We start from the raw sequence: 22,424 nt of genomic DNA, 5'->3' as shown, positions 1-22,424 counted from the left end.
AAGAATATTTGCGCAGCTACCCCTGAACTTTTTTTTTTTTTTTAATAAGCTACAAATTATTATTATTTTTTTTTATTATTATTGTCGTTACTTATAGTCATTTAATAATATAGAGATTCCGTCTACATCAATGCCATCAGAACAGAAACTAGTGACCCTTTTTGTCTTTCATTGGGTAAATCATCAGTGACCTGATTTAGAGAGCACAGGTGTCAAACGTAAAGTCCGGGGGCTTGTTTGTAATGTTTTTGTGGCCCACTAAATATTTGTTATTTCTTGCTAATTTCTCCGAAAGTGTGAAATCGTTTTCACTTTTAGTCATGTTGCAAAATTAGTGGCATCTCCCAGAAGTGCAAAATGTGCAGACAAAGCTTCTAACTAATATTAATATCTAATATTATGTCAATTGCTCAAATACTGAAACCCATAAAATGAGGATAGTTTAATGAAACTATTTAAAGACGTTAAAGCGTTAATTCAGGGGATTGTTTCTAAATGCATGACCCATATTTATAGATAATTGCTGGAAAGTAGCAAAAATTAAGAACGATCTGTATGAAAAATGCAAGTAGCTGTGGCTATGCTAACTCTCTGAACATAAATCTTCCTTTCAGATAATCATATGGCAAGGCAATTTCAAAGCACCTTATTGTTGGCTGTTAAGTGTGTGCGCATCATGCTGAGAAAGGTGGAAAAGGGAGCAGGGAGCAGCATCAGATTTAACGGCTTTGGGTTGGCTTGACTGCTTTAGAGTGGCTCGTTGTCGGCTGAAAGTATGGTGAGAGAGTGAGGGGTGTGATTTTTTTCTTTTATTAATAGAACGTGACAGGGACAGGAGCATGCAATTTAATCCAGCCACCACATGCATTGAGCAGATTATATTTTGCAGCTCTGATTTGTAGTAATGAGCAGTCATGAAAAAGATACTCGACAAAGCAGCATCCATTTTCCAGGTCATAACAATGATATTTGACATCACAAGTAGATAAGTGGATAAATGGTAAACATAAAGCAAATTCGTGTAGTTAGATAGCGAGTATGTAGTCATCAGGGTCTTGGTATATATGTAAAACAGGTTTGGTGCACGCAGCGCCGCCCATGTCCACCCTGTGGGCACATTCGTCAGTGGCAGTTTGGCAGGCCCCGCAGTGGCAGCTGAGGGCTACTGGGTAGGTGAAAGTGGCGCTGGCCGCTCCGGGACATCCAGGCAGCTGGGTTGTGCGGTACTCCACTTTGTCATAGGTGCAGCCTGTCTGGATCAGGAAGCGTGAGCCGAGGAAATCCCTGATGTTGCTGTCCTGCTCACAGTGCACAAGCAGCACAGTGTTAGTGTAACAAATCAGTCACAGCATTTGTTTAATATTGAAACATTTACAAATGAAGCTTGTTAAGTAAGATTTGTGACACGTACACATTGTAGAATACAATACAATTGCATTCAATTTCATTCACAAGCAAGATACCAGGCGAAACTGGAAGTTAAGGAACACCAGAACATTCCTGTTTTGATCAATACAATTACTTGAGAATGAAACGACATGAAGGAATGAGAATATTTACAACTATAAAGTGTTTCACAAGTCATTAAACAATTAAAAATGCACAGTCTGACTGCTCTTACACAGTGTTGGAAGTAATGCATGACAAAAGTAATGTAAATACTGTAATGCATCATAAAAGTAATGTAATTACTGTAATGCATTACATTTTACAGTAACGCAGTAATGTAATATATTACACACACAAAAAAATAGTAATATTGTACCCGTTACAAATGAGGGTAAAGTAATTCGTTACAATGAAATTTTAGCTTGGAAGTGGTGTTATTCCCGAAATTCGCAAGATTGTAGGAGAAAAGTCTGGGACGAAATGTTTATTTTCTATTGTTAGTACCTACTTCAGCAGATAACTCGTAGTGCACGACACCTAAAAAGCTGCCCATTTTGTGAAATCTGCCAATTAATTTGACAAACCATTTAGAGCGGTGCCATAGGTTAGCAAAAAGAAAACCCACAGAGGATTGCGCTCTCTCACTGAGGGATGCCACTCCCACCTCAAGAGGTTAGGAAATTCGTGGCGGAGTATGTCACACGTAGATTCACCAGCATTTCGAAACCTTGTCAGCAAGATCCCTGTCTCAACTAGCAATAATGACATAATGATAAGGTAAGCTAACACTAATTTTCACTATACAATTGCTATTAATAATAGCCTATTTCTGGTCAATATGTATCAAGATGAAGCATACTAAACTCATGTTAAACAGTGCGTTAAACACAATAACAAAGATATAGGGTAGTGGCTAATGTTAGCTCCACCGAAACCATCTATTTTTGAAACATGAGCCCCTTACCTAGCCTACTTAACTTGAATTTGAATATTAAAATTGAAATTGTGAAATGCACTATAACTGTTTTTTGCCTACAGCTGATGTTAAGCTATAAAGGGATTAAAATACAAAAACAGATTTTGTATCATGTCTTTAAAGGTTTACAATACAATACAGATGAAATGACTTGTACTGGTTTTAGGCTTAAGCCAACCTTTCACGGGATGTGTGAAAAGTTGTGGTCAATCTCAACTCGAGCCCCCCGCCCCCCCCCCCCCCCCCCATATGGGGGTTGAAAATGAGAGAAAAAAAATTCGACGTACACAGAGAAATATGGTATACAACAAGAAATAGAACGTTTCCAAGAATATAAACTTTGTGACAGTGGAAAGTTAACATTTAAGACATTTTGCTTTTCAGTATGGTATTTGTACATGTGTTGTAAATTACGATGGGGCGCTTGACCGACTGAAGGCTCTGGAGCAGGGACGCCAACCTGGTGGCAATAGGCAGCAGGTAGACTTCAAAAACCACATAAGTAGCATGCGAGCCTGTTGACAAAAAAGCTCACCAGGGATCGGACATTTTGATTTTCTAGATAATGTAGTAGATGTGATCATTTGAACATTTATACTATACTACTTTTATATTTATATTTTATACTATTTGGTTAATATAAAGGTATTGGACAAGGAAAAAGTTATCAATCAAAGTTATCAATCTGGTGTGCCGATCTAGGTGCATTTTTTTTTAAATTCAATTTGTTTTCTTCCAGTCTTATAATACTTATCAATTAGAGAATGATTGAACTGAAGGCAACATAATTTACTAGTTTTTTAGCATGTACAGTACGCACCCTGGAGTAGCAAAATCCCATGCAGATGGTGGTGTTGATGGCAACGCAGAAGTCACATTCGGGCTTTTCCACGTACAAGGTGTAATCGGTGGCTGTGCACATTGGTGCGGCCGGGCTAAAAAGCAGCATGAAGAGGCAGCAGGTGAGCACGGCAGTGTTCATCGTCAGCTGGAGTCCAATTAATGGGGACACCTGGCAAAGGAAGAGACTATTCAAGCATGTCAGTTCATTCCAATATATTATCATGTGCTCTCTTCTCCATCACCTGATTGAGAGAAGTCTGGCGATGATGTGGCGAAGAACCGAGGAACTTATATACTCAATGCAGTTATTTACATAATGCAATGTGTGCTGTCTTGTTTACCTTTCATCTGGTATCTGTGATCAAATGCAACCACTGAGAAGGCCATTATACTGATTACATGAATGACTTATTAATTTCCATCAGTATCTGGTCAGAAGTTGACCACAGATGTGCTATCCATACAGACAATCTAATTTTCTATTTGTCTCCAACTGATGTTTCACACTTGGAAGTCTGTGTATAAGTAAATTGAAGCAAGATCATGAGATTGGTAGACAGCCACAGTTCTAAAAATTCTTAATCTCAGTTCAATCTCAGCCAGGCAATACAAAATCAGGTGCAACAAATAAATTCACCCTTCTTATATGCACAGTGTCAAATAAAAAAAAGAGACCGGACAAGTTGCACAAAAGGTGCCATCTTGCAGCCCAGTCTGCATGATGTACGCCATTAAAGTACACCCCTGCCATTTTAGAGGGGCACATTTCTTTTCTATGCCTTGAATAAAATAGAACTTCATCATGAAAATTGCTATAAATATAAACAGGAGGACAATTTTTCCACTGGTTTGCCACTTACTCTTGAGCAGATAAACAGGTGAAACGTGAAATTTTGTGCGTATGCTGTCTCAATTTTAAAACTTCTCATTTAAAATGTTCACTCTACCTTCATAACCATCTCATAATAGTTGATTTACTGCAGTTGGATGTCTGTCTGCTTTAACAGCTTGCAATGCCTCTTGATTAGCATATTTTCACCGTAAATAATTTTCTCTGGGGTTTGTAAAACAACAAGATTGCTGCAAAGCATCATGCGACTGCACTATATGGTGCCTGATAAAGAGTCCAATAAAACATGTCTTAGGTCAGTGGTTCTCAACCTTTCTTCAGTGATGTACCCCCTGTGAAATCTGTTTTCAGCTAAGTACCCCTTAACCAGTGCAAAGCATTTTTGGGTTAAAAAAAATGTCATCAGTGCAGAATATATAACTTTAGACCTTTTCAAACTTCATTAGTCCATTAGTCCACAAAAATTATTATCCTTAAGTGTCCTCTTTTGGATCATATAAGAAATTTGTTATCAAAAAGGAATACATTGATTATTAATAAAGATTTTACCTCAAAAAAATAATCAATATAAAGTGTCAGAGCTATCCCGCCCCCCAAAAATATCATAAATGAATAATTCTCCACAAAAAAATGTTGGAGTTGTAGTAGAGATTGCTTCACAACAAAATATCATTAAACTAATTATTAGTAAATGTTTGTCCACAAAAAAATAATCAACATAAAGTGTCAGACCTAAAAAAGAAATAATTATGAATAAATATTTGTCCACAGAAAAATATTAAACGTTTGAGATCATAGTAGAGATGTATTCACAAAAATAAATAATTAACTAGACAGGTAATGAGAGGTGGCTATGTTTTTTTACAATAATAAAATTGTATAACCTACTGAATATAAAATTTGTTTTATGAACTTATATTTTTCAGAAAAATTAATGATTAATTTTAAAGGATTTTTGCATGTTTGTTTGTTTTATTTACTCGAGTAAATGGAGTACACCCAAGTATCTTTAAGTGTACCAGGTGTACTAGTACCCCCATTTGAGAACCACTGTTATAGGTAAACAAACACCAACTGTATGCCTTGTCTTAATTTTTAAGACAATAGTTGTTGTTTGGTGTTCATCCATCTTGAGGATAAATTTCCACTCCCAATATTTTCTGCTTCAAATGTGAGCCCCAAAAATCACGCTGGTGAGTATTGCTCCAAACAGCTGCTAGTCCGGTAAGAAGAACCATACCTTTCGCCTGACCAAGCTTCTGTCTCTACCTAAGTGGATTGTTTGCTTTTGGACTGACTTGCCAATCCATTCCCTTGACCACCAACACCCGATGACCCCTCCCGCTGCCCCTCCTAAATCTCCAAACCTGAGTCTACACCTGTCTAGTCCCTCCAGTTGTCAATCTGTTATTGCTTGTTGTCAAAGGGATAAAACCAACCAGATGTCAAGGGGTGTGCCTCAAGTGCACGCTTGAGGCAGGAAGTAGTTGAGACCATTTGTTTTTCCAATAACAACAAGGCAGCGTTGGACGGCAACCGTAGCTGGCTTGTACACGGAGGCACAAGCGGCGGGCGTGCCGGGGATGGGGCAGTGGGCGGTACAGCAAGAACTGGTTGCCAGTCAATTGCACGAGTGATGAGCAATTATTCATACTCGCAATCATTTACACACACAGTTACACCTTTGACGCAATTGAGAGTGCATAGTGCCTGTAGAAAAGCCACGCAGGTGCAAGGAGAACATGTTGTCATACTGCTGCCTGGATGACTTTTCAAATGAGAATCAGTTATGAACCGCCTTATCGAAGGGTTAAAAAAAAATCATTTTCTGGTTATTCGGACCCAGGTCGCAGGCTTGCTGGAGCCTATCCTAGCTGACTTCGGGCAGTAGGCGGGGAAAACCCTGTACTGGTTGCCAGCCAATCGCAGGGCACGCAGAGACGGACAACAATTCATGGACCCAATCACACCTAAGGACAATTTAGTATGTCCAATACACCTGCCATGCATGTTTTTGGCGTGTAGGAGGAAGCCGGAGTGCCCGGAGAGAACCCACACAGGCTTGTTGAGAACATGCAAATGGATGCATGCAATGGATTTCAACTCGTGTCACTGAACTGTGAGGCAGACACGCTAGCCACTACTCTACCGAGCCACCACATTCAAATATTGATTATATATCTTTATGTTATCCAAAATGTTTTATACTTAGATGAAAATATAGAAAAACACACTAACTGTAGGCCACTGCAATGATGTTTAAGGGCACTTGGGTTTCAGTAATGAGTAACAACACCTCCCCCATACGTCATCAGTTTCATTTGCATGATGTAGCCACAACAATAAATTGCTGTGGAGATGCCAACCACCTGGGCCACTGGAATGTTGCATTACCACTACTTCCAGAAACTAAAAGTTCCCGGGCTTGTTGGTGTGCCATAAGAATTTTTTTTTTTTTCAATATAAAATGTACCTTGGCTCAATAAAGGTTGGGAAAACAAACACTACAGTACAGACGCAGTACTCCTCGTACTTGCTGGAAATGGAAGGATTGGATAGTTCTTATGAGTCTCTTAAATATTAAACCAAGTTTCATTACATTTTAAGATACTCTCATCTGTCTGTCATTTGTGTATACATTAACCAGGAAAAGTGTCTTCACATTCTTTTTTTTTTATTATTATTAGTTTAGTGGCTATACTGTAGTCAGTAAAAGCAGTATTGTGAATGCTGCACAAAGTTGCCACACTCATATGTGTTATCTTGTCTCAGGAGCATAAAAATACAAAAAGTATTATCAACTTCAAAAACTTCCTGGACTCTATAAACTAAAAAGATATTGTGATGTCCTTATCTAGTCTTTTGTTGAATCATTGTCGTGGATCATTTCGGCATATGTCTTGTGTTATCTGACATTAAGGCTTTCAAAATGTTATCCAGGTGGGATCCATTGGAAACACACGAGTCATTAAAATCATAAAGCGGCTTTAAGAGCCCCACCACCACCCAAAAAGATATTCAAATGAACAACTCATTCATTGTATGATGATGACTTTTAAAAAACAAAAAAAATACTTTAATGAACGACATTGTTCAGCCAGCAAGGCATCAAATGCTTTGCAAATGTATTTTGAATTTCGGATTCACATACAGTATCAAATTCAATTCATATTTTATAATGACAGAGCAGACGTTAGTATGGACAACATCCAGCAACACACATATAACATGATGAATATTATGAAACCCGAGTGTAATTATTCTGCGATCTACCCACTGTTTTGGTTATCACTGAAAAATGACTAAAAATTGGGCATCTTTGTTGAACGTGTTTTAGTTGTTTTTTGTAAACAAACATTTACCCAATCATTTCAGGGGCATGTGCAAAATGTTCAGTATATTCATGAAAACAGAATAAATGTGATCAAAATGACTAATTTTAGTCAAATATTAAAGAATGGAGCAAACATTTTAGGAGGACTACCATTATACTTATATGCTTGGAAATGACTGGCCAAGTGTCATTTTTCTGTTCTATTTTTATGAATGATTCACACAAAAGGCACCTTATGGTGATATTATTTAGTGAAGACAAACGTGATTGTCAAGTCATATGAAGTCATCTTCTAGAGCTTTTCATACCTCACATGGCATACTCAAAGCCACGCAGCCATACGGTCAGTCAACAAACATTAACGTGCTAGTTGAAGTTAACGTTAAGCATTTACCGAACCTGATGAGCTCACTGAGTTACTACATTACTTCGAGTTGAATTAAATCAGGCAGAAAATGTTATTGTATATCATTTTACACATAGTACATGTCATTTGTTGTAATTACACAAATACATCTTTATATTAACCAAACGTTAGTTGCCAAGTTATACTGTAAAAAATATTTCACTATCCTTGATTTGAGTGATAAAAATGAACAATGGCGTGATATTAAATTACATGACATGAGCGACAAATGTTGGACCTAGAAAGCAGATAGGACATGGAAGTGGTAAGGTATTTTGTAAATCAAAAAACACACAAACCAAAATATGGGTAACAAATTAGATCTTTAGGTATTTTTCAAATGTATTTCATCGTTAAACTCTGCAACAATCTGTGAACTCAAAAACTAGTGAAAGTAAATCAGTTAAAACATATATACGGTGTAAATATGTGAATTAACCAAGATTTATTTTGTTAAAACCAACATTCAGTCAATCAAAATATATGTAATTGTTTTCCATTTAAGTAATAGATAAATGTATCAATGTGTCTGTACTGGGATCCATGAAACTCTTTCTGAGTATTTCAAATATATGAGAATAATTCATATTGAATACACACACATATTTTTAAATTTGTTAATTCACACAGTGAATTTCCTGATCATTTGCTATGTGTATATGGCATATTTCTGCCACAAGACAATGTAATGCGCTTCACACAAGCAAACAAAGCACCTAAAAACATTTCAAAAAACACAACTGGTAAGATCATGCAGCAAAGTAATAAAACCTCTTTAAAAACATTTAAAACATTTTAAATTGGTTTAAAAAGAATCTACATAGTGCTGATGACGGTTCTGTTGGTGGCCCTAATCCATTTTCATGCAGCTTTTAAATGCCACTCCATTAATGGTTGGTTTGAACTCTGAGCTCCCCTAATGCTAACCATTATCATTGTTTAGATATATTGAGATATTTCACACAATTTCAATTCTCAATTCTTTAATTTACATCAGATTTGCAAAATTACAGCACGTAAAGTTTATTGGCTCATTTTAAATTTGATGTAAACTCAAAGGCAGTAGAATTTTATCAATCAATACACAAATCTACGTCTTATCGTAGCCGCTTATCCACAGACTGGCCGCGGCCGCGCTGGAGCCTATCCCACATGTTTTCGGGCGGTAGGTGGGTTACACCCTGAACCAATATGCAGCCAATCGCAGGGCACACAAAGATAAACAACCATACACGCAAACACATCTAAGGACAATTTTGAGTGTCCAATTTACCTACCATGCTTGTTTTTGGAATATGGGAGGAAAAGGGCATACAGGGAGAAAACTTACACCGGCACGGGGAGAATGTGTAAACTCTACAAAGGAATTCTGGAGCCGGAATCGAACCCATAACTTCTCAGAGGTAAGTCGGATGTGCTTACCAGTCTGCCGCTGTGCAGCCCCAATCGGATTTTACATTAAACTGAAATACATAAGGGCAGACCGGGCCTTTCTGTCTGGGGTTTGCATGTTCTCCCCATGCTCGCGTGGGTCTTCTCTGGGAACCCCAGTCTCCTCCCACTTCCCAAAACGTGCACGGTAGGTGTATGAGACATGCCAAAGTGTGTTTGTGAGTGTGTTTGTCTCTGCGTGCCCTGCAATTGGCTGGAAACTAGTCCAGGCTGCCTACTGTCCGAAGACGGCTGGGATAGACACCAGCAAGCCAGCGACTCAAGTGAGAATAACTGGTTATAGAAAATGGATGGGTGGAAGAAAGTTAAAATGATACAATGACTAAGCCTGAAACATTTCTGGTCGTGTGCAATCATAGCAATGTGACTTTATGATGAAATAATCTGGGTGATACAGCTTCCTTCTTAGATAGGGAATAGGCAGTACTCTGGAGATGCTCATTTCACTGATGGTGTATGTTTTGTTTGAAATCAGAACTGCAGATAAAGCACCGGGGCCTGCTATTTTTTTATTTTTTTTCAATCATCGCACGAGATGACGGCTGAGCAAAGCCCCGGGCTGTCCTTGATAGATTATTAACAAAGCAAAATAATCTTTATGGTCTTCAGGTAGGCTCTTTCAGATTGCTGTGCAGAGGAGTGTCCGTGTGAATCAATGCTTGTGACTTCACGCAATGTGTGTGACCAGTATTTGTTTTGGATCAACCCGGAAAGGACTTTTTCTCTCCCTGCTACATTTTCTGATCTTATTTGTTTTTGCACAAGTAGTTTGAGATATTCCAACCTGAAGAATCAAGCCCAAAGTATCTTCCGTACCTGAACTCACCATGGTTGGCACCGGTGGTCCGGTGGCCACCTTTTCCGTGTGGGACTATGTGGTGTTTGCCGGTATAATTGTGGGCGCCGCCGCCATTGGCCTCTTCCAGGCCTTCCGAGGACGCAAGGAAAATAGCAGCGCCGAGTTTTTTCTGGGCGGGCGGCAGATGACAGCGGTACCCGTGGCAATGTCGCTCACGGCCAGCTTCATGTCTGGCGTCACCGTCATTGGCACGCCGGCCGAGGCGTACTTGTACGGAACGTCTTTCTGGCTCTTCGGCATCAGCTATGTCATCATGTCAGCCGTCACTGCTGAGATTTTTGTGCCCCTCTTCTACCGGCTGGGGATCACTAGCGCCTATGAAGTAAGAAGAAGACGACTGATTATCGTACTTATTGATTGGAATTAAAAAGAAAAAACAAGAATAACAATAACATCATTGATTTTACTGTTGAGTTGGAAAATACAACAAATCGTTTACCAATTACTTAATCTTCAGATTAATTAACAGGCCTGGTTTAATTTTCCGACCTTTGAGCTTGATTGTTAGTCATTTTTAAGATTCTGAAAAATGTGTTCCTTCCTTTGACAAAAATCATTTTGGTTATTAGCACATCCATGTCTTTTTATTTCTTACCCTTCAAATACCAGTTCATTTGCATAATGTAGTTTCTCAAAAATGACCATATTACATGTACAGTACCAGTCAAAAGTTTAAAAACACCCTAAAATTCAACTGGTTTCAAAGACAAAGACACAAAGAAATTCAAGTCATTATGTCTTGATAATGCACATCTGGAAAGTCATTCCAGGTCATAAAGCACTTCATAAAGTTAACAGCAACTGAGCAAAGGGTGCCTACTTCAAAGAATAAAAATTATACAGTAAAACATGTTACGTTCATATTTACATACATACAAAATATTGTAAGATTGTATGATTCGCTACAAAATACAAAAACTAATCAATTTGACTTGTTAGACACTTTTTCCTTACCATCATCACATAGATATAAAGACAGTTTTTTTTCTATTTTTAATGCTTTATAAAATTTTAATTTTATAAATTTTTATGAACTAAAAACTAATCTATCTATCCATCCATCCATCCATCCATCCATCCATCTATATATATATATATATATATATATATATATATATATATATATATATATATATATATATATATATATATATATATATATATATATATATATATATATATATATATATATATATATATATATATATTGTACTGATGTACTTATTGTACTGTTCACAGTACAATCATTCACGTTTCTGACACACTGAAATGTGAAATTACAAAATTGGGTGTAAAGCTGCGTTTTATGTATTGACAAAGCTACAGGTAAAATAGTTTAAAAAAGGTAGAGAGGTGGGCACAAATTGTCAGCATAGAGCCCAGAAATGAAGTGGAGCAAATTAATATACAACAGCCTGCAGGAAAATAAAAACTAACATCTGTAATTTAAACTTGTATGATTACATTTCCATTGCAGTACCTGGAGATGCGCTTCAACCGGCTCATTCGCATACTTGGGACTTTGATGTACATCATGCAGACGGTTAGTACCTCAACACAGCTGAGACAGCATGTGCTCTTGCACTCTTCGTCATGACAAACAGAATGACTTTTGTTTTTCCTGCCAGTGTTATGGAAAATAAAACATCTTTCCATCCTCCATGAATACAAATGGAAATCTTACCCCCCTTCCGATTCAATCAACTAATGGTGGCCTCTTGTTACAGATCTTGTACACTGGTTTGGTCATCTACGCTCCAGCTCTCGCTCTGAATCAAAGTAAGTCACCAAAAAAAATAAATAAATAAAAAATCAAGATATAAAAGTTCAATCTGTAATGAAGGACACTTAACCTGAACTGCTGTTATCGTACAAGTTCATACTCAGTAGTTAAAGGGTTTTTTTTTTCAACTCAGCAAACCTACAATATCCAGAATAATACTGTATGTTCTAGATTTGATAAAACAAAAACATATATTTAGTGCAGAGAAATTCTGGATGTACATAGCAGGCAATTTTATGCTAAAAAGCTCTGCTATACTGTATGCCTGGAAGTAGGGCTGCACAATTAATCAAATTTTAATGGCAATCACGATATTGGCTGCAATGTTTACTTAAGATGATCTTTTGCGATTTTAACATTTAAAAAGCCGGCTACATACGTCAAATAGCATACGTCAAATCAAGCACTTTCAGTCATCCTACCACAAGGGAGCAAATGGAAGATTAACACTTCACTAAGCTTAAGAAATAGCAAGTGAGCAAATCCTGCAACAAAGGCGGCAACTGGGTTTATGCTTGACGCGATATTCTGTGAGTTCCGCATGACGTCTGCGCGGCAAAAAAAAAAAAAAAAAAGTAAGGCGGTTGTAGGTGTTTCAGGCCTGTTGTTGCAGTATGTGCTTGGTTCTAAGTTGCCTTCATTTTTTCATTGGTTTGCATTCAGCAAGTAGGTTTAGCTGTGTTGCCCGGTGCGCCAAGGTTTTGCCATGTCTTGGATGAATGTTTTAATTATTATTTACTTGAATTAGTTTAGTTTAATATTATTTTATTAAGTATCGTGCCTTGAAGCCGAGTTTATATACTGCTTCTTTAAAAAAATGTTTGACCAAACATGATGAATAACTGGTTAATGATCGTGATTTCAATATTGACCAAAATAATGGTGATTATTATTTTGGACATAATTGGGCAGCTGTACGTGGAAGGTGTTTATAGAACAGCATGTAGGTAGGGTTGCAGAAAGGCAAGCGACTAGTGTCAAATGAATCATGTAGAGAAAATCAATTACATATGTCGCAGTCGGTGTGAGTCGATCCACGTATAATCACAAGGGTCGCAGGCTTGTTGGTGTCCATCCCAGCTGACTTCGGGCATTAGGCAGGGGACTCCATGTACTAGTTGTCAGGCAATTGCAGGCACACAGAGAGGAACAACTAGTCACACACCCAATCACAGCTAAGGACAATTTAGTATGTCAATTTCACCTGCCATGCATGTTTTTGGTGTGTGGGAGGAAGCCAGAGTACACAGAGAGAACCCATGTGGGCTTGGAGAGAACATGTAAAAAAACACACTGGAAGGCCGGACACGGCTGGATTTGAACTCAGGTCCCTGAACCGTGAGGCAGAGGTGCTAACCACTCTGTCACTGAGCTGCCTTGGCCTGCATTTATTCCCTTTAAATTCAAGACAAGAGACAGACACAAATAAAGATGATAATAAAAATGCTTATTGGTTATGACGTGTTTCTTCAAGCGTGACGTTTAACTTCCGTTTAAATATTAATGTATTTTATTTCATTGTGTTGATGAAATTATAGAAAAAACAATGATCAGATTTTTATGTCATTTTTATTTTGAGGATTCCAAAAAATAAATCAACCGTGCATCACAGAAGTCCTGTAATTTCAGAACGCTGCTTGGAATTAAAATGCAGTCCTCTTCAGTCTTTAACAGTTTGGGGCAAGTTACTTCAAAATTGTAATGCATTATTTATTACTTATTACTGTCATTTCAAAGTAATTAGTTACATTAAAATATTACTTGATCTGTATTGTACTGTATTGTAAACCTTTAAAGACATGACAATATACAAAATCCTTTTTGATGGACAGTATTTTAATCCCTTAATTACTTGGCTACATAGCATAGTAATGTACACATCGTTTGAGCGAGAGAACTTTCTTTTATCCCTCCAGGATTTTTTTTTTGCTAACTTCACATTACTATGGACCCGCTCTAAGTGGTTTGTCAAATTACTGGTGGTATTTCGTGAAGTGGACAGCTCTTTAGGCGTCCCGCACAAAGTGCACCTAACTTATATATTCTTCTTGCCTTTATCTCTGACGAACTGAATGCAATGGGCATATGATGTGCCCATCTTCAACATATTCAAACTGTCATCTGCATTTATCTCTGCTATAGTAGATACTAACAATAGCAAATAAACATTTTTCCCTGGACTTCTCTCCACCGATCTCGCGTTGTTTTAGGTGAATTTTGAAAAGTAAAAAAAGAAATAATAACCCACCCTCAGGCTAAAAATGCTTTGTAATGCATTGTGTTACTCTGATTGGTAACAAGTAAAATATTACTATTTTTTGCGTGTAATATATTACATTACCTTATTAAAGCAAAAAAAGTATTACAGTAATTACATTACTTTTTTAATACATAACTCCCAACACTGGTCCTTAACAATACAATAAACAAGAATAATGTGGTCAGCATCCGTTTGCATGCACTTTATTTTGGAGGTGCAGTAAGGAAGGTGCAATGGATACAGATAACAAAGTGCGTGTCCAGGTAGAGAAAAAAAACAAAGCAAAACAAAAGCGAGCCACTAATCACTCCACCTGGCGTCCTCTGTTTCTGTTCTTTTTTCATACGCTTTCAAAAGCTATGGCCGTAAGTTTTACTGTGTTTAGAGGTGGCTGGAGACATGAGTTATTGGAGATCATTTCTGCTAAATCTCTTGCTGAACTTTGCTAGCTCCATGCCGTCCTTAGAATAAAGGGATATGAATGGGGCCACATAAAGGGGGCAGTATCTGATAGCCCAGGAGTGCCGCCTTTAAAAAATAAGTCTAAAAAATATTGGAGAAACTAGTACAAAAATGCTTTCCTTAACATCAGAACTGAAACACACTCAGCGGTTAATTTAGTAATTCACTGAACTGAGATTATTAAACTGCATTTAGTTAAAAAAAAAAAGTTGACACACACTTAACAGTGTCTTTTTTATATTTTAGTCACTGGAATGGATCTGTGGGGAGTACTGGTGGCTACGGGCGCCGTGTGCATCATTTACTGTACTCTGGTTGGTAAAGCACCTCACCTCTTCCTGTGTTTACTGTGATATGTTTGTACCGCAAGCTCAAATATCTCCGGGCCTTATTTCGTTTGTTTGCTTAAACTAGTTGAACTCTATCACTGTGTTGGTGTCGTCTTTAGGGCGGCCTGAAGGCAGTCATTTGGACTGACGTGCTGCAGATGGTGATCATGCTGGCCGGTTTTGTGGCTGTAATAGCGAGAGGGGCCGTGCTTCAGGGCGGCCTGGACAAGATTTGGGAAGATGCCAATCAAGGCGGCAGACTTGTGACATTTGAGTAAGGATGGATGGATTGTAACATTGATGGAAAGCTGTGATCTATTTAAGAATCCAAAAATGAAGACCCTCTTATTTTCCACCAATGAACTGTCTTTTATTTTGGACCTTACTCAGCTTTGACCCAGATCCCCTGAAGCGACATACTTTCTGGAGCATCACTATAGGTGGTAGTGTGACATGGATGTCAGTCTACTCTATAAACCAGTCCCAGGTGCAGCGCTACATCTCATGCAAAACACTCCGTCATGCCAAGATGTGAGCCCGCTTTTCTTTCCACATTATTGTTAAAATTAAAGAGCCTTCATTCCCTGACAGCGCTCCTCTCCAAAGGGCTTTGTATGTGAACATGGTGGGCTTGTGCGTGACTCTCAGTCTGGCCATGCTGTCCGGTCTCACCATGTTCTCCATTTACAAGAACTGCGACCCTTACACCAACGGTGATGTCAGTTCCACCGACCAGGTAGCCACAACTTCACAACAACACATACACGCACACACACCTATGCATTAAATGATAATGTCTTTTGCAAAAAACAGTTGCTTCCCTACCTGGTCATGGACATTTTGGCTGCCTTTCCTGGGATCCCTGGTTTGTTTGTAGCTGCTGCCTACAGTGGGACCCTGAGGTAAGGCTAAGGAGTAAGAAATGCATTGATTTTAGAGCAAGGGTGTGTAAACCTTTTCTTCCAATGCATGCATGCACAGGCCTATTTAATAAAACAAGTTCATCAGTATCGGTAAACATGCGCATGTATTCAATCAATCTAGTACTGAACTGTGTAAAAGGCCAAATTCTATTTGTTGTAACCAAGAATATGACTAATCAGAGCGAAGACCTCTATGTGAAATAAACTAGCAATAAACTTAAAAGCAATACATTGAGCTTTGCATTGGGGTTTGTTCTGTTAGTTAGCAGGTAACTTCCTGGTTTGTGACAGGAAGAACAATTTGTGAAGAATGGGAAAGGACACCAGGTGCCAATATTTTTATAAAATTTGCAGTGATGTCGGTAGGCTACACCTCCTTAAAATGTTAAGTTCCCCCAAATGAGTTGGTTGCATTTTTATTTGACAAAAGAACCAAATGTAATATATATATATATATATATATATATATATATATATATATATATATATATATATATATATATATATATATATATATATATATATATATATATATATATATATATATATATATATACCAAGTTATTTTAAGAAAATATACACCCAATTCATTATTGTTTTCTGTTAAATATGTTCACAAATAAGTGTATTTTCCCATTTTTGTGTATTTAAATCCAGTCCCTTGCAGCTTCAAATATATTTTGGAGCAAACAATTACTGTGCTGTGAGGCAAAATGTTATTAAATCATTCAACTTGATGCACAAAGCCGGACAGTGTAATATACTCATTTGCCACTCATTAAAAACAAATGGCATTCTTTCACTAGGTTAACAACACAGGGCTTAATGCTCAATTCAAATTTTTTTGTGGAATTCGATTTTTCCATGAGCTCGTTCACATTACAAGATGAATGCAATCTGTACGCGGCCAAACCGCCCAAAATTGTCTGGCATGAGCAGAGGACATTATGACATAACACACAGCGTGTTTACGGAGGTACCTCACTGGATGGCCGAATGCTGTCATAACCAAGCCACAAAATTTACAGTACAATCTGTTACATTTAAAGGGACAATGTACAAGATTTAGACCGTTTTTTTGTCACGGTTGGGAGAGGCAGGGAGCTAGGCAGATGTTATAGCGGGGGTGATGCACCCAGTCGCAGGGAATCTCAGAGACGGTAAAGGCAAGTTGAAGTTCATGATTAATTGAGGGAACAAGCAAAGAACAAAATGCGGGGAAAACAGCAGGGCAAAGAAACTCCAAAAATGCAGGCAGGCAGGTGAAACGGGAACAAATCAAACGGGCAGGTTGGCACGGGTAGACGCAGACAGATGGACCAAATCAAAACTAACGCGGAAAGTCATGAAATGAACATAAACAAGAACCATGCAAACCGAAAGCAAAATAAACCCACAACCCAAAACCAACAGAACATGACAGTTTTTCATTAAAAAAAAGGAATAAATTCAATGATTACACATTTCCCAAACTTGCAAATAAATGTGTTCTTAACGATCAACAGTATGTTTTAGAATATAATCGTGGGTCTAGTTATCATTAAATGATATTACATGGGGCGTGGCACTCCTCCGGAGGCTGCTATCTCTGTAATAGCTACGGACAATGGTAAATGCAACACCTACAGCACCTCCTGCTGTCTGTAATTGGAAAAAAAAAAAAAAGGTAGTTGGAGTTTTGTGTCGGGTGTCACACTCAAAAAGGAAAACAGCATGATGTATGTCATTTTATAAAAAAGGCTACAGCGGGCTGCAATTTGGATATCATTGAGTTAGAGCAGTGTTGTTAATCCTTCAACCCATATGAGGCATACCACTTATAGTATTTGTGTCTTAACGTTCCCTTTTGAACGTCACTGTGAAAGTGGATATGTCCAATATGTAGACGAATGCAATTACATAACCCTGCAACTAACATACTTCCACACCCAAAAATTACAACCACAATTATACTCTGACAAGGCATTACTTTACTTTCTTTCATCAAGGCATTTTAGGGGGGCAGGTCTGTCTAATGTGTGCTGTATTATGAGTGTATGTTTTCCAGCACAGTATCATCGAGCATCAACGCCCTTGTTGCTGTTACTGTGGAAGACTTCCTTCATCCCATGTGCAAAGACCTCTCGGTGAAGCAGATAACCTGGTTGAGCATGGGCCTCAGTAAGTGTCAATCAACAGGCTAAATGATGAATTGTATTGTAATGAATATAATTGATTTTCGGTAACTAAGAAAAACAGTTCCTTTTTTTTCTCTGTATGAACACAACCAAATCTTAAGAAGAATAGCTTTACCAACAGATGAAAATCTTGTATTGTATTGTGAAAAATGCAGAGGTGGCAGAACCAGGTGCAGAAAGTAAAAACTCTTTGGTCCTTGGGAGCTTGTTCATCTGCCAGTGAAGCCATGTACGGTAACCGCAGTTCATGAACTGCGCAGTAATTGTTACATCAGAGAAGTTATGTAAAATTTTAAAGGCCGATGTTGCAACACTCTTCTCGAGCATTCTTCTGATCTTGAACAAGCATCTACAGGTAAAACTATGCAAGTGCCTTTGAAAGGCTGCCAAGAAAGATTGAGCGTAAAATACAGGAAGTAGCTGCGGGTTAGAAAATCACATTTATGTTGGGCATATTCAGTTTAAAGCGCTAACAATTTTACTGTAATTGCCCGCCCGACTCTTTCGAGAGTATACAGTTTGTTAAGAGAGATACACATGCAGTCATTTTTATAACAATTTCAAAAATGTGAGAGACCCCAAAACACAAGCCAGATAGCTTTTAACTTCTGGTTTCTCTATTGTGGGTGTAAAATCTTCTCATCATTTTTACCGTGGTGAAGGATTTATGAGACCTGTTGTAGAAACACTCAAAACAGCTAGCAGCGGCTCTATTGAGGTGGCTTCCTCATTGGCTTGCACTCTTTTCTATTACAGTCATGGGTTAGGCCTAATTGTGTGCCGATAAATACCATATGATGACGAAATCAAAAGAGCTGCTCCCCTTGCCATTGTTTGCCCCTCAGAGGCTTTAACGTATAGAAAGGAAATGTATCTTAATGTCCGAAACACATGAACAATCTTCACCAAAATTCTAATAGGTACAGATCTCTAACTCAAGCCCATATCATCCTTGGAAAATATAATGTTGACACCGATATTTTATATTTTACTGATGTCGTTATCTCTTCATATGCTTTCATAGTCATTTAAAATCTATCAAATCCAAAATACCGGGATGTATTGTTTAATTACTTTCAGAGGATGAAGTGGGCATGAGTTTAGATGTTCATTTATGATTTTGAGTAACTGAATGGGAGTGAATGGGAGTAGGTGTAATTTTTCACATGCGCCCATGAGAGCTTTAGGGGCAGTACGGTAAATGCAGCAATACCCACTCTTCCTCTGGCTGTCCGTAGCTATAACATATATGGCAACCTCTGGAGGAATGCCACCTCAAAGGTAATACAATTTAATGATAATTAGATGTACGATTATATTTAAAAACATATTCTTGGTTGTTAAGAACATATTTATTTTCAGGTTTTTAAATTTAATAATAATTTAATTTATTCATTTTGAATTAAAAACGGTCTAAATCTTACATATTGTCACTTTAAGTGCATAGGAAGAGAAAAAGGCTAATCTATGTTCATAAAAACTAAATTTTAAGGTGATATTTCTGAAATTTTCAGAGGATGAAGTGGGCATGAGAAGAGATGTATCTGTAAAAAAAAAATTCTTTCCAAAGACATAAAACCAAGCGGTGGTTTATATCAGCTATGACTGAATGCCATATGTTATTAGGGTAATGCCATTATCTTGAGAATTAATCAGTAAAAATGTTTTTTTACAAGTCATCAGATGCCACTGATTTTGCAGAATTGTTTTTGTTCACGCTGTTTTATCGAATGTCGGACACTGGTTTTTCTCTTTTATCAGTGTCTTGTGCCTTTAACAACCAAATAATTAATTTGCCAGCTGCCTATTTCTGAAAATGTGTCTGTGAGCAAATATGATGATAGTTTTGTTTCATTGTTGCTGATTGGTAGACTAAAGGTCCCCTGATCTCAAGGGAGTTTCATATCCCTATTCATTTCAATAAACAGCACAAGTAGTTTCTTGGGAAAAAAATAATTCAGTTGGCGAAAAAAACAAGTTGGCGACACAAAGAGAAGGCCCTCTTCTTAGCTTGTCTACTTTCGGCCACTAGTAAATATTGGTTTAATGACGCTTGCATGAGTCTGACAAAAACAGCTTGATTCAACCCCCATTGTCACGAAAGTATCACAATTGTGGTGTCGTTCTTTTTCCTGTGAGAATTTTGAAAGAAGGTCAGCGACCTTCTATCAGGGCACCAAGGAACGGTTTTAAATTGTTAAATCGAGTAATTGCATATTGTATTGTATCCTTTACCCGAAAGCAACTCTTTTCTCATTAGGTGTGTTCTTTGGTGCTGTGTGCATTGGGATGGCTGGAGTCGCTTCACAGTTGGGAAGCGTTCTGCAGGTAGACGGCCACTCTCACACTGACAGTTTATGCTCTACATCACATCGTAGTCCTGATAGTTTTGTGACCGCAGGCAGCTCTCTCCATATTTGGCATGCTGAGTGGGCCTCTTCTGGGTCTGTATCTATTAGGCATGCTTTTCCGCTCAGCCAACTCAATCGTGAGTAGCGAAACACTTGCCTAATACCAAAACCAAGGGGAAACAAGCAGGGACCATTTCAGCACCTGCCTGTTGAATTTGCAGGGAGGCCTCGCAGGAATGCTTCTCAGCCTGGTGTTGACATTATGGGTGGGGATCGGAGGGCAGATCTATCCGCCGACAGCAGCCAAGACAAATCCACTCCCAGTCAACACCGTGGGTTGCAACAGCACAGTCACAACGGTAGCTCCCTGGACCACTGCAGTCACTCCCACCTCACAAGCCGAGTGAGTTGTTCTAGCCAACATTCCTGTCATACAAGCACAAGGAGAACTTAACTCTCTAAATTTTAACCTTTGACATCTGACAGAAACAAAACTCAGGACTTGCATACTTAACATGGAAAAAAAATGTCACGCTACATTTTTTAACAAAAATGTCATATCAACGCCGCCGGGTACCAGTTAATACACGGACTGGTACCGGTCCGCGGACCGGGGGTTGAGGACCACTGTTGTAGTACACTTTGAGCTAACAATTGGTGACCTAAAAACAATCCACTCAGGAGCGGAGTTAGTTAAAGTGTGATTTATGAATGTTAAGTACCATATATAGTCATCTGTGATTTCCTGTGCATGTATCAGTGTTAGGCCCCCTTTGGCAGATTTATGGTACTCTCTGTCCTACCTCTACATCTCCTTTCTTGGAACATTGACAACCATCGTAGTCGGCATCTTGGTGAGCGTAATCACAGGTGAGGACCTCCACTGTAGCATATGCATGAAAGCTCATAACACAAGCAGACAATGCAATAAGTTCCCCCTTTTGTATTTAGGTGGCTGCAAGCAAGGCAAGCTTAACCCCCAGGTATTTGTGGGGAAAAGTGACTTGATGTGTTTCCGTTGCCACAGTAAATCACAGGTAGAGCTGTTTTGGGCTAAAAATGATGGAAAATAAGCTTTCAAGTTAAAGCGGTCTTACTTACTCCTTTACCCTTTCATGACAGGCCTCAACGAAAACAGGACAGGGTGTGGCAGACCTCTATAAGGGAGCTGACATGTCAGGATTTGTACACTGTGACCCTACGAGTGAAGACATTGTCGAAGCGACCAAACTATAATACCTCCAGATATTGTAACGCTGACGTGTGTTTAACATAAATACTGTGGCTTATTTGTTCATACATTTACTCTATGTACTGTACCGTAGATCACTTAATTCAGAGGCTAGTTTGAAGAATTTAAGGCATGTAATATAACAGTAAAATAATGGTACTGCCCATTGGGGATGAGACAAGGGTTTTGCAAAATTTGTAATATACCATTCCAGATTTCAAAATGTTTTCTTTTTTATGGAATAGCCTACAAGGGAATTAACAGTCTGACGTGCAGATGTAAATAAACATCACAAGAGTCTTGCTGAAATGTTTAACATAAGTAATGCATACAGCTCATGGTAGCAGTCTATGGTTTTCGCGTTGTCTTATCTTCCATCCATCCAGCCATCCATCATTCTACTCTACAAAGAGATTCAGTGATCACAGTGAAATTGCTAAGTCTTTGATGTCCCTAAATGATATTGACTTGTGTTCTGAAAACAAATGCGCAAGACTTTCTGGGTTACTTCCATTCTCAAGAGTAAATTTACCATTCACTAATCACTATTATTACATGAAATCCCACTTTTGGTGAGTAACACAAGACTTTATTATTATAGTTTCCTCTTTTAAATGTTATCGCCTACATTTCATTTGATAGTAAATAGCTATTTTTTAAATCATCTTGTTTAAATAAAAGTTTTCATAAAAAAATCTATATATTTAATCTCCTTTGTATTGTAGATTTTTGGCACTTAGAGCAGCAACATGACCTCAGCTTTTCACAGTTAAACAATAAATTCACATTTTTAGTTGGA

At 38.1% G+C, this 22,424-nt stretch overlaps 2 protein-coding genes across 3 annotated transcripts; one reads left to right on the top strand and one right to left on the bottom strand.

Annotated features, from left to right (window-relative positions):
• Positions 1 to 794: 794 nt before the first annotated feature.
• tshba (thyroid stimulating hormone subunit beta a) lies at positions 795 to 18,262 on the bottom strand. Of its 2 annotated transcripts, XM_088422660.1 has the most exons (7): positions 18,159 to 18,262; positions 15,769 to 15,851; positions 12,901 to 13,006; positions 11,794 to 11,878; positions 10,077 to 10,424; positions 3,186 to 3,377; positions 795 to 1,298 (listed from the first exon to the last, which is right to left on the bottom strand). In XM_088422660.1, exons 5-7 carry the CDS (start codon positions 10,077 to 10,079, stop codon positions 1,026 to 1,028), a joined length of 468 nt encoding a protein of 155 aa, XP_088278786.1. In that variant the 5' UTR covers positions 10,080 to 10,424; positions 11,794 to 11,878; positions 12,901 to 13,006; positions 15,769 to 15,851; positions 18,159 to 18,262; the 3' UTR covers positions 795 to 1,025. The 2 variants fall into 2 exon arrangements, with proteins under 2 accessions (XP_088278786.1, XP_088278787.1); XM_088422661.1 differs by lacking the exons at positions 10,077 to 10,424; positions 11,794 to 11,878; positions 12,901 to 13,006; positions 15,769 to 15,851; positions 18,159 to 18,262 and adding an exon at positions 3,451 to 3,465.
• On the top strand, positions 9,903 to 22,324 carry slc5a8l (solute carrier family 5 member 8, like). Its single transcript, XM_088422657.1, has 15 exons — positions 9,903 to 10,431; positions 11,587 to 11,652; positions 11,837 to 11,888; positions 14,861 to 14,928; positions 15,063 to 15,217; positions 15,334 to 15,474; positions 15,550 to 15,679; positions 15,757 to 15,845; positions 17,914 to 18,026; positions 20,304 to 20,371; positions 20,445 to 20,531; positions 20,616 to 20,797; positions 21,155 to 21,264; positions 21,346 to 21,431; positions 21,517 to 22,324. The coding sequence occupies exons 1-15, from the start codon at positions 10,078 to 10,080 to the stop codon at positions 21,628 to 21,630; spliced, it is 1,815 nt and encodes a 604-aa protein (XP_088278783.1). The 5' UTR covers positions 9,903 to 10,077; the 3' UTR covers positions 21,631 to 22,324.
• The last annotated feature ends 100 nt before the right edge of the window (positions 22,325 to 22,424 follow it).

Source organism: Hippichthys cyanospilos, chromosome 9 (genome assembly GCF_059441005.1).
Source record: "Hippichthys cyanospilos isolate Australia breed blue-spotted pipefish chromosome 9, RoL_Hcya_1.0, whole genome shotgun sequence".
Taxonomy (NCBI): domain Eukaryota; kingdom Metazoa; phylum Chordata; class Actinopteri; order Syngnathiformes; family Syngnathidae; genus Hippichthys; species Hippichthys cyanospilos.
The sequence above is the reverse complement of the archived record's forward strand: the minus strand, read 5'-3'. Positions and strand labels throughout refer to the sequence as shown.

Excerpts from the sequence above, each read along its gene's own strand:
- slc5a8l (XM_088422657.1), top strand. The coding sequence starts at position 10,078 with ATGGTTGGCACCGGTGGTCCGGTGGCCACCTTTTCCGTGTGGGACTAT. Across the intron at positions 18,027-20,303 it reads CTGGTTGAGCATGGGCCTCA|GTGTGTTCTTTGGTGCTGTG; the intron begins GTAAGTGTCAAT and ends TTTTCTCATTAG. Across the intron at positions 21,265-21,345 it reads CTTGGTGAGCGTAATCACAG|GTGGCTGCAAGCAAGGCAAG; the intron begins GTGAGGACCTCC and ends TTTTGTATTTAG.
- tshba (XM_088422660.1), bottom strand. Across the intron at positions 1,299-3,185 it reads TGGGATTTTGCTACTCCAGG|GACAGCAACATCAGGGATTT; the intron begins GTGCGTACTGTA and ends CACTGTGAGCAG.